Source organism: Euprymna scolopes, chromosome 46 (genome assembly GCF_053919585.1).
Source record: "Euprymna scolopes isolate OS-2025 chromosome 46, ASM5391958v1, whole genome shotgun sequence".
In the NCBI taxonomy this organism is placed as follows: domain Eukaryota; kingdom Metazoa; phylum Mollusca; class Cephalopoda; order Sepiida; family Sepiolidae; genus Euprymna; species Euprymna scolopes.
The window spans coordinates 170,692,421-170,709,189 of NC_136527.1; the positions used below are offsets into that span (position 1 = coordinate 170,692,421).

The window sequence follows — 16,769 nt, forward strand, 5'->3', positions numbered from 1 at the left end:
ACTTCGGTTTGTATCAGTTCACCCGAATACCCTTTGGGGGTGCAAACGGAGTTGCTTGTTTTCAGCGAATTATCAAAGAAATTATAAGTTCTGGGGACTTACACGACACCTTTGGATACCTGGACAATATTTTCATCTGTGGAAAGGATCAGGATCAACAAGATGAGAATCTGGCTGATTTTTTCCAGGTAACAGAAAAACGGAAAATTACGTACAATAAAGAAAAGCGTGTGTTTTCTGTGAATGAACTGAGCTCTATCGGTTATATCATTGGACCCAACGGTTAAATTAAACCCGATCCTGAGAGATTGAAGCCTTTAAAAGAACTCCCTTATCCAACTGACGGCAAATCACTCAAGCGACCCCTGCGTTTTTTCTCGTATTATTCAACGTAGATCCATAGGTATTCTGATAAGATTCAGCCTCTTATAAAGACCAGAATATTTCCCTTAATCAGGAAGATCGAAATGCATTTGACAGTCTAAGGCTATTATTATTGAATCAGCTGTAATAAAAACTATCGACGAGAATGCTCCCTTGAGTTGGAGACCGAGGCATCTGATTGTGTGGTCTTTCTGGAATCCTCAACCAAAATGGTAGACCAGTGTTTTTTTGCTCACGAACTCTACATGGCTCTGAACTAAACCATTCAGCTGTTGAAAAGGAAGCGGCTGCCATTATAGAAGCAGTTATATATTGGCGCCATTAACTCTTTGGGAAGCACTTCAAAATTATTACTGATCAGAAATCAGTAAAATTTGATTATGTTACTTTATAGTTGACGTCGGACCCGACGTATCGTTCTTTGTGCTAAAAAACTAATTTAAAGAGCATACACTATTTGTTTTACTTACAACACTTATGTAAAAAAATAATGTGTTAATGTTTTATTGCTGGCAAAGTTTATATAAAAAATGACGATTCTCCTGTAACAAAATAATAATAATAAAATTCCCACAAAATTTCTAGTTTTGTCGGCAGGAATCTCATTGATTCTGTTGTCATGTTCCTAACTGTTGACTTTTTCTTATTCTGCGACCATTTATCCTTAGTAACAGGTTTGGTGTGATTCAATTTACCGGCTAGTCGAAATCTAACGTGAAATCATCAATGCTCAATTAACTCATCGAGATAATCATCTATACAACGTGATAGGTATAAGCAGATCAACAAGATCTCAGTAGAAAACAGTTTATTTCTTAATCGAGAACAAGTCATCAGCCCAAGACCCTTCCAGAAGAAAATTCTTGAACAGTTACACACTGGGCATTTACGGCATAAAAACAATCCTGCGAATTAGACAGTATACTGGTACAAGATCAACATAGACATAACTGACAGGTGCAAATGTATAAAGTAAATATAAAGAGTTCCAAAAAGCTTAGCAGCTTATAAGTCTACTAAATCAATAGAAACCAACAAAATCATGAACTTCTTTTAGACATATTTTTGCGGAGTTGAAAATCACCATGAAATTGTACTAGAGTATGAGGTGCGAACACAACCATGATACTATCTAGGGATTTACATATTCTCGTTGGATGCGGAGAACTATCTGGTCATTGCGAATTACTACAGCAAATACATGCAAAGTTGTATGGAAGTTAAAATGTGTTTTCAACTAAACAAATATTTACTGAATATGGCATCGTCTTGGGGAGGCTTCAAGTTTTGACAGGCTTTTGGGCTTGACCTTTACCCCTGATCTTAAATGGAATACGTATATCAAATCTGTTGCCAAGGTCGCTGGAAAAATGGTCGGATCCTTCTATCAGTCCAGTAGATATCTCACTGCTGATGCAATTCTCTATCTATATAAAAGCCAGATACGTCCAAGGATGGAATACTGTTGCCACATATGGGCAGGAGCTGCTAGAAAAGACTTGTCCTGTCTTGATAGGGTTCAAAATAGACTTCATCGCCTGGTGGGAGATGTCCTTTTCTCTTCACTGCAACCTCTATCTTACAGAAGAGATGTTGCGAGTTTGTCTCTGCTTTATCGTTATTTTCATGGAAAGTGTTCGACTGAGCTTCAATCTATGGTCCCCCCTCGCCAAACTTTCACAAGAAACACTCGTCTAGCTGAAAACACTATCAATAATCTCCTCAACTCTTTATTTGTGCCTAAACCTAAACGTAGATTCCATGATCAAAGCTTCTTTCTTAGAACTGCACGCCCGTGGAATTGTCTTCCTTTTCCTGCTTTCCAGCTTTCTATAATATGGTTGTCTTCAAGTCCAACGTGAACAACTTTCTGATGAGCCGTTCCACTTAAGTCAGGAAATTTACCGAACTTCCATTACTATCGATTACTATATTGTCCTTTTGACTACTGTACACTTTTTAACTCTTATCCTTGAGTGGCCTATCGGCCTTGATAAGTGGTGACGCCTATGTAAAAAAAAATATGGCATACCATCCACCATGAAGTCTGACAATGTTGCCCACTACAGCAATGCCAAATCCGAACATTTGAATCAAATTTGAATGGCAGACATGTAACATCATCAAAACAGATCCAGCTGTTTTTAGAGACAAATTCAAATAAAAAACATTTAAAAAATCACGAGGCAATAAATATATTGATCATAAACTTGCTGAACTAATCTTTAAAAGAACAGTAAAGGACTAAATTGTTTACACAAACAAAATTAATTCTTACTCATTTTTTTGTAGGAAGGAATATAGTATGTTCTGGTAGGAACGTCTTTCATGATTGACTACATATGTGACACCGGTGAAATTGTAATCTTCTTCACATGGTGTATGGTACGACTAGTTTGAAGGCATATATGTTCGTTTAATGAAATAAACATAAAATACACCAGTATATTGGAATCTTATTCAGACCAGTTATTTTATTGCAGTCGCATGAGGTTCACCTACAGTTTTGTACAGTTTGTTTTCCAACTTCTAACCCTATTAAAGGCAGGATTATCTATGCTGTTTATGTGTTAAATTGTGCCGAGAGAATGTTTTGCAGTTTAGCATTGGATAAAGTATTGTATCAACAATATCACCCACTACAGCATTAAAAGCATTACTACAAAAAATATATACAATCAAACAAAACAAAAAGACTCTAAAACTCACTGCATAAAACAGAGCTGACCCAATCAACTTGTACAAAATATTAAAACTTTATCAAGTTTTTCTTCAGTTGATCAAACAATAACTAAAATACAGAATAACAACAGATTTTATGAGAGAGTTAATATACAATATGTTATCATGAGGGTAACTAATTTTAATTAGTTATAAGCAAAAGATACACAAGATAAAGTATAGCATATTTTTAAAGTTTTGATACAATTGGTTTTGAAAATATTGTCTAATTTTTAATGTTTTTTTAATATTAGGACAATTATATTACTTCGTTTACTGTTTTCAAGTCATTTCAGGATATTAATAATTCCTTTGTAGCACTCGATCTTCCACGAGATAAATTTTAGCCCCCCCCCTCAATACATTCCCATCATGTAAAACGCAGGTTGTAATTTTATTCTATATTAGTAAATGACATTAAAGGCGTTTTATATATTCTCTCTGTACTTTATCATTTATTATCAGAAATTATTGAAATATCCTTACTTGTTGGCAGTTTTGGTTCAGGTTTTTATTAACCTTTTTATTTATTATCAAACGCTCAAGCGTTGTAATATCCTTACGCCAATAGATCATCTCTATCAGCTTCTGCTTCAGTGCTTGGAAGAAGGTTCGGTTCCGCAAGACATGCGTTACACCAACATCAGAACGCTTTACCATAATAAAAGTGATTGTTATGATTGTAATAATTACCATGGCATCACTCTGCTCAGCTTTGTTGAAAAGGTCTTCACTCGTGTTGTATTGAAAAGACTCCAGTCACTCGCGAAGAGAGTTTTACCAGAGGCGCAATGCTGTTTTAAAGCAGAAAAGTCAACTGTTGACATGGTATTCTCATTACAACAACTACAGGAGCAGACAAAACCACTGGATCTCGCTTTTATTGATCTCACAAAGGCATTTGACCTGGTTAGCAGAAACGACCTCATTATGTTACTACAAAAAAACAGGATGAAGACTTGAAGGGGTTCGTCAAATTCAATGGATAACTTTCAGAATCTTTTCCCATCTTCAGTGTTGTTAAACAGGGCTGTATTCTTGCCTCAACTATTTTTGGCATATTTTTCTCACTTCTGCTACTATACACTTTTCATGAAGTTGGTGTCTATATTCGCACAAGAGGAGATGGAAGTCTTTTACACCTGGCCCGTCTATGTGCCCTCATCATGGAAATGCTGTTTGCAGATGATGCAGCATTAGCGGCCCACTCTGAGGACCCCCCCCAACAACAACTCCTTGACCGCCTCACCCGTGCTTACAATGAGCTTGGTCTGACAATAAGCCTCAAGAAAACAAATGTCATGGTTAAAGATGTTAGCAACGCCCCCTGCATATCCATTGGAGATCAGACACTAGAGGTGGTGAACGACTTCACCTATCTAGGCTCCATTATTTTCAACAACCTCTCACTGGATGCCGAGATAAACACCTGCATTGGAAAAGCAGCAACAGCTATGACCAGCCTGACAAACAGAGCGTGGAATACCAACATGCAACAACTAAAAACACAAAGATGAAGATGTATCAAGCCTGTGTCCTCAGCATCTTAATCTACTGCAGTGAGACATGGACCCTCTACACACGTCAAGAGCGCAGAATAAATGACTTCCATCTGCACAATCTAAGAAATATCTTAGGCATTACATGGCACGACCGCGTTCCGAACAAAGACGTTCTTGCCAAAGCAAATATTCCAAGAATGTTTGCCCTCCTCTCACACAGACGTCTGCACTAGTTAGGGCAGGTCGTCCGCATGCAAGATGGCTGAATCCCGAAAGACATCCTGTATGGCGAGCTCTTAGCAGGCAGTAGACCAACCGGTAGATCACACCTCAGATGTTATGGTGTGTGCAAAAGGGAATTAAAATCCGGCAACATCAACCCTGTTGACCTTGAATCCTATGCAGCGGACTGTGACTCCTGGAGAGTCAAAGTTAAGAAATGCGTCCGGCTGAGCGAGGAGAGAAGAGATAAACAGTGGGAGGAGAAAAGGGACAGGCGCAAAAGGACAGCATCAGCAGCAGTCACAGCAGTAGTTGCCACCACTCATGACAACCTTCAGGCACAATCCTCTATCGTCTATCTAGACGGAAGGACGCATACAATAGAACAGGTGATTAACTCTGTTGGCGGCCTTGGTGCAGGTTGTAAGCATTCTAGCATTTATTAAGTAGCAGATTTTTTTGCAGGAGTACATTTTACTAATAAATGCTTAGATTTCCTTGCTTTTTTGTCTATTACCTGCAATAATTGTCGTGTTAATCTGCAACTTGTGCTTGATGCCAAAACACTTCATGTATTTTACTTTAGATTGAATTTTTCATAGATGCTAAGTCAGGGAAGGGAATTGTGTGCTGATGAGGGAGTAGATTTATGTGTTTCAATCATTTTGGGTCTAGAGTTAATTTATTGCCAGAAAAATTAAGGAACCGTAGTAGACACGGGTGTGGCATATTTGCATATATTGTTTTTCCCTTTTATGATTTTGACATCATGGATTGTCGTTGTTCAATTAATATTGTTTAATAACAGTGTTTTACCAATTTTATAGATATTTTTTCTATTACAAATGATCGCAATAGATCAAAGTGGGACACTCTATCATGTGCGTTTCATAATTAAAACCATCGTGGAGTACATTATCATATCATTTATAGTAATAAATTCCAGTGAATTTGTAAATACTAGATTTCTATTAAATCTCATATCATTGTAATAAATTCCAGTAAGTTTGTAAATACTAGATTTCTATTTAATCTCATGTTAATTTGAATATTTTGCATCTGATTTTGTTTAAATCTTGACGTAATTCATGAAAAGCATGTGCTTTACTTTGTTTCATGACCGATTTGAAGTATTGGCAGGTAATATCACTCTAAATGAGTACACTACTGGAAGTTACTCTTTATAACAACCTGACTGCACTTGACTATGAGAAAATAAAATCCTACTCAAAATGTCACCTTGTAAAAACTTGAATTTATAAAGTCGTCAGATAGTATAAATAAGTGATTGACTCTCGTTTTTGTTTTGTCTATGCTCAAGTGTTTATTTAATACATACAATATGGTTAAGTAGCAGAATTAATGGCTCAAACATTTAGTCAGTAGAAGATTTATCGCATTGATTATCGCTTTAAGAATACATAATATAAGCTGTACATTTTCAAGATTCATTTTCGCATGTTGATAGCAGGGGGTGTTATTTTTCAATATAAAAAGCCGAATGTTTTGTTTAATAATCTAATCAATGCTTAGGTTTGTCTGTTGCTTTTCACAAACCTCAATAAAAATCCTCTTAACACACTTCTTCCTGCAGACGAGAATTGTTTATAGATGGTGTATATAACCAAGCGAAGGAAGAGCATGTGTTCAAGTATACAGGTGTGTATACATATATATATATATATATATATATATATATATATATATATATATATATATATTTGCATATATATGTGTCAGGTTGTGTAGCGTCAATGTAATTCTCTTCATAGATGTTTGCCTTTGGATGTGCGTAGAGTGTTCTCTCTTCTAGTTTGTAGTATATAGCGCCATTTTTGTAGGTATATACACACGTTAACAGTGTTCACAACCGCGGCAACTAATGTACGCGATATAATTATTTTAACATGATGAATTGAAATATTTGTCATTGTGGCAGGTAAGACAAAAGCAAAATATACCTTATATTTTACTCAGGTTACCCGAGTGAAACACTATAGCACCAAGTTATATTATAATATAGCTTTATTCCATGTCTATGATTTCCCTTAAAGTTGAACACATCATCTCTAGTAAGTTCATCTGCTTTCAGAGATTGCAGCAACAGAATCTCGATCCATGTCCGCTGTTCAATCTTGAGTTTAACTGACAAACTCTTGCTGACTTTCTTAGCAAGTGACTATGTGATGACTCGTTTCATTCTCTTACGTCACCAATTAAGTCATCTTATAGTTTACAGTAAAAAAAACTAATTGTAATAATTCTATTTTTGTTATCTTACATTCCAACATTTGTGTAAATTCTCTTTTGATTATTTTTGTATCATAATAAATTCCCATCGGTAATCAATCGAAATCAAGATTAGAATTTTCTGCTCCTTTCTTTTACCCTTTTTTATTATATTTGTTAATACTTTATGCTACCAGAAATTTTGTAGAGTATTCATCACATTGCGATACATTCAAGATCTACTTGATGTGTTGCTTATTTTCTGATCATTTTGTTCTAGCTGAGAAAGAGCATCGTAGCGGATGCCAAGAAATCACGTGTTATCTTATACATTACGTAGCGGATGCCAAGAAATCACGTGTTATCTTATACATTACGTAGCGGATGCCAAACAATCACGTGTTATAAATTACGAGAAATATTTTTTAACATTCTAATGATCCCTTTTATCGCAATTGTGTAAATATATGTAACTTAGTTTAAAATGTATATTTACAAATAGTTTATGAATTTTCCTCAGTGTAAATTCTTTTACATAAAATTAAACTTTAATTCTCATATAATTTAGCATTTCGCCGTTATTTTCTATCAGAATAAATGCTTTAAAAGAATATGACTTTTGTCAAGTGTTTGTATGGGCTAATATTTAATTATGATTAAAATATATACCAGAATTTTTTGCTTTTGTACTTTTATTTGTTTTTCGCAACGACTTGGTCTTCTATGAATTGTGTCTAATTAATACTTGAGATTTTTATTAGCGTTTTTGCTGTCATAAAAATCTGTATAATATGTAAATATTTCAGAGAAAACATCCTTTCTTTTTTTTTACATAGTGTAGAATATTTTAAAATCTAAAATCAATATTTTTATATTTCAGAGACAATATCATTTTATCAAATTTCTTTATTTTTACATATTGTAGCATATTCTAAAACAAAAAATAATATTTTTATATTTCAGAGACAATTTTACCACATTTCATTATTTCAATATATTGTAGAATATTCTAAAATCTAAAATAAATAATATTTATATATTTCAGAAGCAATTCTTTACTTTTACATATTGTAACATATTTTAAAATATAAAATAAATATTTATATATTTCAGAAACCATGTCGTTTTAACACAATCCTTTACTAAAATATATATTGTAGCATATTCTAGAACCTAAAAGCAATAATATTTATATATTTCAGAGACAATGTCGTTTAAACGTGTAAATTCTTTACTTTTCCATAATGTAACATATTTTAAAATCGTGTTGCATATTCTAGAACCTAAAATAAAAATATTGATATATTTCACAGACATATTATAATAATTATAATAATTTCGAATTATTTCATCCCTCATGAATTATTTCACGTTTGTTTTATGTAAGCTCAAAATTATTATATGAAAAAATGCAAACTTTTAGAATAAAGCTATGCACATAGTTTGCAGAAAAACAGTTTCCAATGATTTGCTTTTCATGTGTATCGATAAAATTAATAAATAATAACAAAAATCGTATCATAATGATAAATAGGTTTTCCCTTGTCTTAGTTCTCATATTGGACTGAAAATTTGATTCTTAAAACAAACATATCAGCATACCTAAAAAAATGTTGATTTTCGTTTTTGTTTTAAATTTTCTGCCTTTGATGATTGTAATGCTGAGTATGGAGCAGCCAAACATTGCTTTTATTTAAAACAGTCGAAAGCGCGCTTTGTTCCTTGTCTGAATCTCTTTTGCATTTGGTTCACTATTTGTTAGGTAGAGTTTCAGGTTCTTCATCGTAAGCCATGTGGCACCTATAATAATTCGTATGATTGATATCTCCCTAAGATTCCTCAGTGTGAATTTTCACATGTTTAAGTAAAGTTGATTTTTTAGAGCAGGAAAATGCACACACCTCACAAGAATATGGCTTTTCACCAGTGTGAGTTCTCATATGTTTCACTAAATTTGATTTGTCAGAAAAAGAATGTCCACACACGTCACAAGCATGTGGCTTTTCCCCAGTGTGAGTTCTCATGTGTTTCTTTAACTTTGATTTTTCTGAAAAAGAATGCCCACACACGTCACAAGAATGTGGCTTTTCTCCAGTGTGGGTTCTCATATGAGTCAGTAACGTGGATTTATCAGAAAAGGAATGCCCACACACTTTACAACAATATGGTCTTTCTCCAGTGTGTATACTCATATGTCTCACTAGATTTGATTTTGCTGAACAGCAATACCCACACACTTCACAAGAATGTGGCTTTTCCCCAGTGTGAGTTCTCATATGTCTCACTAACTTCGATTTTTGTGAAAAACAATATCCACACACTTCACAAACATGTGGCTTTTCCCCAGTATGAATTCTCATATGTGCCACTAACGATGAATTTTGAGAACAAGAATATCCACAAATATCACAAAAATGTGGCTTTTCCCCAGTGTGAGTTCGGATATGCCTCACTAAGTCTGATTTTTGAGAAAAGGAATATCCACAAACTTCACAAGAATGTTGCTTACTCATTTTATTAATTTTATTTTGTACTTTTACTTCTCAAAATCAGGTTTGCATATATTTCTCACTAAACTTGAGTTTGAATATCCACGTACTATAAAAGAATGTGACCTTTTCCAGTGTGAATTCTCATGTTTCATTAAAACTGAATATTCAGAACAAGTTTCATATGTATCACTCTCTGTTTGGTCTCTCAGTTTTACTGAATTCCAGAACAAGAATTTATCTAGTCTGGTGGACTATACAGTTTCATGCTATTGAGGTAACGTCACTTGGATAAGGTGCACCATTCCTTGCAAAAGTTAATGTTAGTTGGACATAGTAAAGTGATTTTTGATATTTTATCAGGGATTATTTTAGGGGAAATTATCATCACAAACAGAGAGACTTTAAACATGCGAGGATAGTGGGCATTTAAGTTTCTCACAGTGTGAGTTTCATGTGTCACTAATCTGATTTTTTTAGAAAAGGAATACCAGCATGCTTCACGGGAATATTGCTTTACTCCAGTGTGATTTCTCATATGTGTCAATAAGGATTATTTAGATCAAGAATATCCAATTGTAAAAGAACATTCTTTTAAATATATTTACTTATCATTTATTTAAGCTGAAAATAGAGCACAATACTAGATGTCAAATATTTACGAGATATTTAAAATAGTTTATGTTCCAACAAAGAAATATTTTTATAAACTGTCAACGTTTCTTAAAGTGCAAGACCAGGAATACCAGCATGCTTCACGGGAATGTGGCTTTACTCTTTTTTTAATATTTTACTTAAGTAAGTTTTAAGATACCAAGGGGCTCCCTCCTGGAGCTAACACTTGATTCTGTTATGATTTAAATTTATATCCGAGGGCTCTTTTAATAATAGATGCTGTCCCCTTTATGGCTGCTTGATCTTCCAGGGATTGCTTCTAAGTATTTCTGATGGTTCTTTTTTATTAAACCAGTTGCTCCTATCACGACCGGTATAATGTTTATTTCTTTCAGAGCCCATGTTGTTTTTAGAGCATTTTTTAAGTCCTGATACTTTGTTTACTCCAGTGTGATTTCTCATATGTGTCAATAAGGATTATTTTAAACACAAGAATTCTCACACACTTAAAATTTTCCTCTTCCCAATTAACCGTTGTAGTATATCTTTCGTTTTGGTCTCTTGGTCTTACTGGCTTCCAGGACAAGAATTCATCTAATTTGGTGGAGTATCTAGCTTAAGGTAACAGCACTAAGATTATGTAAGGTAGCCATAGTGAGAAGATCTTATTTGGGCAGCGAATACTATGTGATTTTGGATATTTGGTCAGGGTTTACTTCTTTGGAAATAAGTATCCTCATGTGATTTTGAATATTTGATCACACGAGGGCAGTGTCTAGTAGGCATCCAAGTTCTCAAATGTCTCAGTAAACTGTATTTTGATACCCCACACACATGTCCCCGTTGATCCATTGAATCCAATTGTCTGAATCACTTTGGCATTTAGTTCAGCAGGAATATTAGTTAGGTAGGACTTTGGTGATTCTTCCTAAGCCCTGTGGCACCTATAATAACTGGTATGATTTACATTTTACAGATGGTTCAGTGGATGTACTTCTGTGTGTGTTCTCAAATGTCCGAGTAAATCTTCCTATGGATGCTGCTGTAGTCTCTCAAATGAAGAAACAATTTTTATAGGTTAAAATTTAAAAAAATTATACTCCATTGAAATTCAATAATAGGGTTCGATCAGGAACATCTGCAAAAAAATTGTAGAAATTCAATATTTTTAGTATTCGTATTCAATTCTGTTTGTGTATTGTTTTCAGTATGAATCAGTATTGATAATGAAAATAGATTGAACTCGCAATTTAATTTTCAATCCATATGAAATACATTTAAAGAATTAAGCAAATATTTTCTAACTTGACACAGAGCCAATCGATCCAGGTGTTGCTTAAGATATAATCTAGTTGACATTACATCTAGCATTGTTTTTATTTCATCATTACGAGAAGAAATACATTAATATTTATCTATACAATATTGCAATGTACATATATATATATATATATGTGTTTGTGCGTGTATAAATGCACATCTTAATGTAACAATGATAGTAAATTAAAATAAGTCAATCAAAAGAATTCATACACGTTTTTGCTTCCAACAAACATATACATAGAAATGATATGCGAAATACATAGAAGTGATATATGGCATACGTAGAAGTGATATATGAAATATATAGAAGTGATATATGAAAATGCAAAATAATAAAAATATAGAAACATTTTCTTAATATATGCATGCTTAGTTGCCAAATTCTATGCATTATAATTTTTATTAACTTATACTTTTTCGATTATATATTTGTCAAGTTAGCAATCATATTTGTCCATCTAAATTTTGTCTGAATACTATTAGTTTATCTTTGGCTAGTTTGCTGTAAGATATCTGTTCATAAATGAATATGATATTTTTAGAAACTGCAGCCGTTTAACTTATCAGTGTGTTAATGTTTTACCTGTTTTTAAATATCGGTATCAAAAATTTTAATTTATAAATTATACAATGCATTAGCAAATAATTTCAGAACATTACAAAACTTCTTTAAAAAGTGTATAATGTTTTATCTGTCTTTAAATATACTTACGAAAAAAATTAAGTTTACTACTTATAAAATACATTTGCAAATAATTGGGAAAAATTACAAAAAAACACTTAAAACAGTGTTTTCTTAACACTGCTAGAAAATTAATTTTTACTGAATGTATCCTAGACGCCTAGGAAGTTCATATTAGCAGATGTATTGTGTATCGGGTGAAACTACTATAACTATTGTTATCTTAGAAAAAATTAAAATAAAGTCGGAAATCTAATAGATCCTGCTACTACGTACAAGCTCCACAGTGCCTCTTCAATGTTGCACCACTATGTCTATTTTACAAGTAATTTAATAGAATATGTTCTGATGAACTTAAGTAATTGTACCCCCTCGACGTATATGCTTCCTTATAACCTGAACAGCAGAACAGCACACTCTTTCCGTGCTGATATGTCGATATGCTGGTTTCCTGAATGTACTTAATTTTCTTTTTTTACACAATGGTCACCACTTATCAAGGCCCGGAAGCCACTCAGGGATAAGTGTTATTGCAAGTACATTATGTTAGTGTGAAAATTTGATAAAGTGTTTACTTAAGGGGGCGGTTCGTTAGGAATTTGTTAACGTTGGACTTGAAGACACCCAAGTTGTAGTCAGGTGGGAAGCAGGAAGACGGAACAGAGTTCCACAGGCGTGCAGTTCTAAGAAAGAAGCTTTGTTCATGGAATCCATGTTTTGATTTAGGCACAGATATAGAGTGGGGGAAATGTTTCACAGTGGATTCAGCAAGACGGGTGTTTTTTCGTGAAAGATTGGCGAGGGGGAGACCAGAGATTGGAGTTCAGACGAGCACCCGCCATGGAAATAACGATAAAACAAAGATAGGCTCGCAACGTTTCTTCTGTGGGAGAGAGATTGCAGGGTAGAGAAAAGGGCATCCCCTACTAAGCCACGAAGTCTATTTTGTACTCTGTCAAGGCAGGATAGGCTGTTTTTAGCAGCTCCTGCCCAGATATAGCAGCAGTATTTTTAGTGTAATCTCAATAGACATTTCGCTACTCCCTGTTAGTAATAGTCCCAAATAGCAGTCCATTGTAGTAAAGTTGTAATACGCTTTTTTTCGGGATGAAAAAGAATAGAAAACATCTTTAATGTTTTATCTTTTCTGTTCACACAAAATTATATGAATGTAAAAATATTTGAATTACAGTTAACTAATTAGCGTGTTCTTAAAACATTAGTAAGACTAAATATCTAAATTACTTTAAACAGATAATAAATATTTCACAGTAGCATTATACAATATCTCGGTACTTTTGGTCCCAAATATCAGCCCTTCATTTGGAGTATCATTGTGACTTTTTTGGAAAAAAAAAGTAAACAAGTAAAGTATGCATGGTTCCCCCGTGAGTGCACAGTGTACGAGGCATAAAAATGACTAAGTTCAGCCCCCCCCCCTAGTTAGCCCCAAAAGTCCCCAGCGGACGTCAAATTTTGGTGAAAATGAACAAACGGTGCAGTTTTAGGCCTCTACATATGTAAATTTGAGTTCGGCACAATGCAAAAAAAAAAAAAAATGAAATGACTAAATCTATCATTTTTCCCAATCATTTAGCCATAAAAGTCCCCAAGTTCAACACCATGCAAAACTGCTAGACATATGAAAAATATTTTGAACAAATATGGTAAAATACTCCCAAAAATGAAGTGCTTTTATTAGTCCAAAAAGAGCCCCTAGGGCACATCCAATAGTCATTACGAAGTACAGACAAACCAAATTAGATAGAAATCAGTCACTTACATCTTATCAGAGAGTTTTATAAAAATCCAAGGCATCACTTTTTTTTAATAAGCACAAAAGTGTCAATTTTAGCCATTTTTACCTCAACCCCTCCCCCCAGATGGAGGCAACTGGAGTTTTCCCGGAAAATCCGTACTGTTTCTGTTTTACTCACATAATTTCTAATGCTTGCGCAAAATTTCAAAAAATTCCAAGGCGTAGTTTTTTTTAAGAAATGTGCGAACAGACAAATGGGCAAGGGTGAATTTACAGGTCCACCTTGCTATTAGGGGGGGGAACAAAAATATCCGTTCGCACTTAATTCATCTGAATGTAAAAATTATTTGTAACTAACGGCGTCTAACTTATTTTAAATATTTAAATATTAGCAAGACAAAATATGTAGGCGTTCAGCATGAATGAAAACACCATCATAATATTCTTTAAATAATACTACTAACTAAAAAAAATAACTTTGATATATTGCCTGGGCTAATTATTTCATTACAAACACACTAATCAATTAACTCACATTTTATAATTTTTCTATAATTCTTGGATATGGTACTAATTTCGATGGAAAAGTGGTTTTGATCAGGATTCCTAACCAAAGTCGACCATTTTGGATCTTGGGAAAGGTTACGCAGTTGTATCCAGGAGAGGATGGCTTGGTGAGATCTGCGCAGGTAAAGCGTGAGGATGGGTCCCTGCAGGTGAACTTGTTGACAAGCCTTTACCCACTGGAGTAAGGACCGAGACCAGTAAGAGCACACCTCCCTTGATACGGCATCTGAGGTTCAACCTGCAGGGGGAGAACATGTTGGGAATTACCCAGTGTGCAGTTTACCCGACGATGGGAGTCCCATGGTATGCTGTGACAGATGTGATGACTGTTTTCATTTTTCATGCATAGGCCTAAGTCCATTTCCATCAGGGGAAGAAAATTTGTATCGCCCCTTCTGCCTTCAAGAGAGCACTTCCACAGAGGAGGATTTGCCTTCCTCCCAGCCTGATTGGCACGGTTTAGAACCATCTCTGGTGGACGAGGAGCAAGATTGCATTTGTCCGGGATGTGGGAATACGAATGATGGAGTGGTAATGATTGGCTGCGATGGTTATGGTTAGTGCTTCCATCATCCCCCTCCTGAAGAGGACAGCTGGCATTGTTATAATTGCCAAAAACAAGATTGAAAAAAAAATATTCTTGTTCGTTTGATTTTTTTTTCTGAAGATGGGAGAGTAGAGGAAATAATTCTTTACCTCTGACAACAGAAAGTTGCTTGTTTCCTTTCTTTTATGAGGGTTTTTTCACGTGCACCTGATTTTTCCTTATGTGGGCCAAGGCATTTTACTATTTAAGGCTGTTTTTTTTGTGAGTACTGATCCACTAGGTGTATCAGAATTTTTGTAGGAATTTTGACACCCCTAACACGAACTGCGAATAAAATATAAAAAAAACTCGTAATTTCTCTGTTAAAAGTGGTTTGTTTATTTTCTTTAATGATTATACTTCCAAAATAAACTATTAAAGTTGCTTTAAAAGTAATAGAAATATTTTTTTTTTTTAAATTAATGAATTTTCCGAACTCAATATTTTTCAATTTTTAAACTTTAAAAATCTATCAAAATTTTTCTATTGATTCTATTTTACGATATTTGCAGGGTCTATGTGAAATTTTATGTTCTTTCTAATAAACCGAATATAATATTTTAGACAAACGTTTTTTTTTATTCACAACCCCCCATTTTCAAGTGTCTATTAAAAAGTAAATTAATTTACTCACCGAAAAGTAAATAATTAATTTACTCATACATTGAAGAGAAAAGGTCAATAAATATATATTCAAATTTAAAACAAAAAAAAGTAGTGTTTTTTTTAGAATTTTACCTGTAAAGTTTGAAGTTTAAAACCCTTTTTTTAAACAACGTTATTTGTTTTTTCTTTTCTTTTTAATGGAACCTTGGTCCTTGCTCCTTTAATTGAAAAAAAAAATTAGGGATTGAATTACATTTTTCGAGGAGTTATAAGCTTGGAAAGACAGGGGGATCGAATAATTTACGCCTCCCATTTTGAAATGTCTATTAAAAAAGTAAATAATTAATTTATGTACTAAAGTCTTATATATCACAAACTGAAGAGAAAAGGTCAATAAATAATATATTCAAATTTAAAACAAAAAAAGTACTGTTTTTTAGAAATTTACCTGTAAAGTCCGAAGTTTAAAACCTTTATTTTAATGAAACCTTGGTCCTTGCTCCTTTAATTGAAAAAAAAATTAGGGCTTGACTTACATTTTTCGAGGAGTTATAAGCTTGGAAAGATGGGGTGGAATTATTCACTATTTTCACGAGATTTCTGACACACCTACTGATCCACTAACACAAATTTATCAACTAAAGGACTTTGTGGTCGCAACAGACCAATCTATTGCAACGTCTACAATCTTTCAGGGACTGTATCCTGGGAATTTGCCATAAATACATATTTGCTAAAAGTGGCCTAATAACATTTCTAAAATCCAAAATATTGGATTAAACATAAAAATCAAGATTAAATCTCAAGCGACTTCGTAGAATGTAAACAGGAAAATTATTTTTGAAAATCTTTCAGCAATTAAATTCGAAAATGCATGTTTTTTTACGCTCAATAAAACGAACTTTGAATAAATTTATTGTGTTTTCTATAGGAAACATTATTATTTTCTCAGAAGTCACAAAACTTTTAGTTAAATAAGCATATTTTGGACAAAAACTAAATATCAGATGGAAAATATATAATCATATGTCAGCGCTTATATTTTCTAGAAGATGTTTTGGTATTAATGCAGAATGATCCGCGT

At 33.7% G+C, this 16,769-nt stretch overlaps 1 protein-coding gene across 1 annotated transcript; it reads left to right on the forward strand.

Moving 5' to 3' along the window:
* Positions 1-4,271: 4,271 nt before the first annotated feature.
* LOC145270273 (uncharacterized) lies at positions 4,272-4,622 on the forward strand. Its single transcript, XM_080125917.1, has one exon. The coding sequence runs from the start codon at positions 4,272-4,274 to the stop codon at positions 4,620-4,622; it is 351 nt and encodes a 116-aa protein (XP_079982043.1).
* The last annotated feature ends 12,147 nt before the right edge of the window (positions 4,623-16,769 follow it).

Coding starts and splice junctions, on each gene's coding strand:
- LOC145270273 (XM_080125917.1), top strand. CDS start 4,272: ATGGAAATGCTGTTTGCAGATGATGCAGCATTAGCGGCCCACTCTGAG.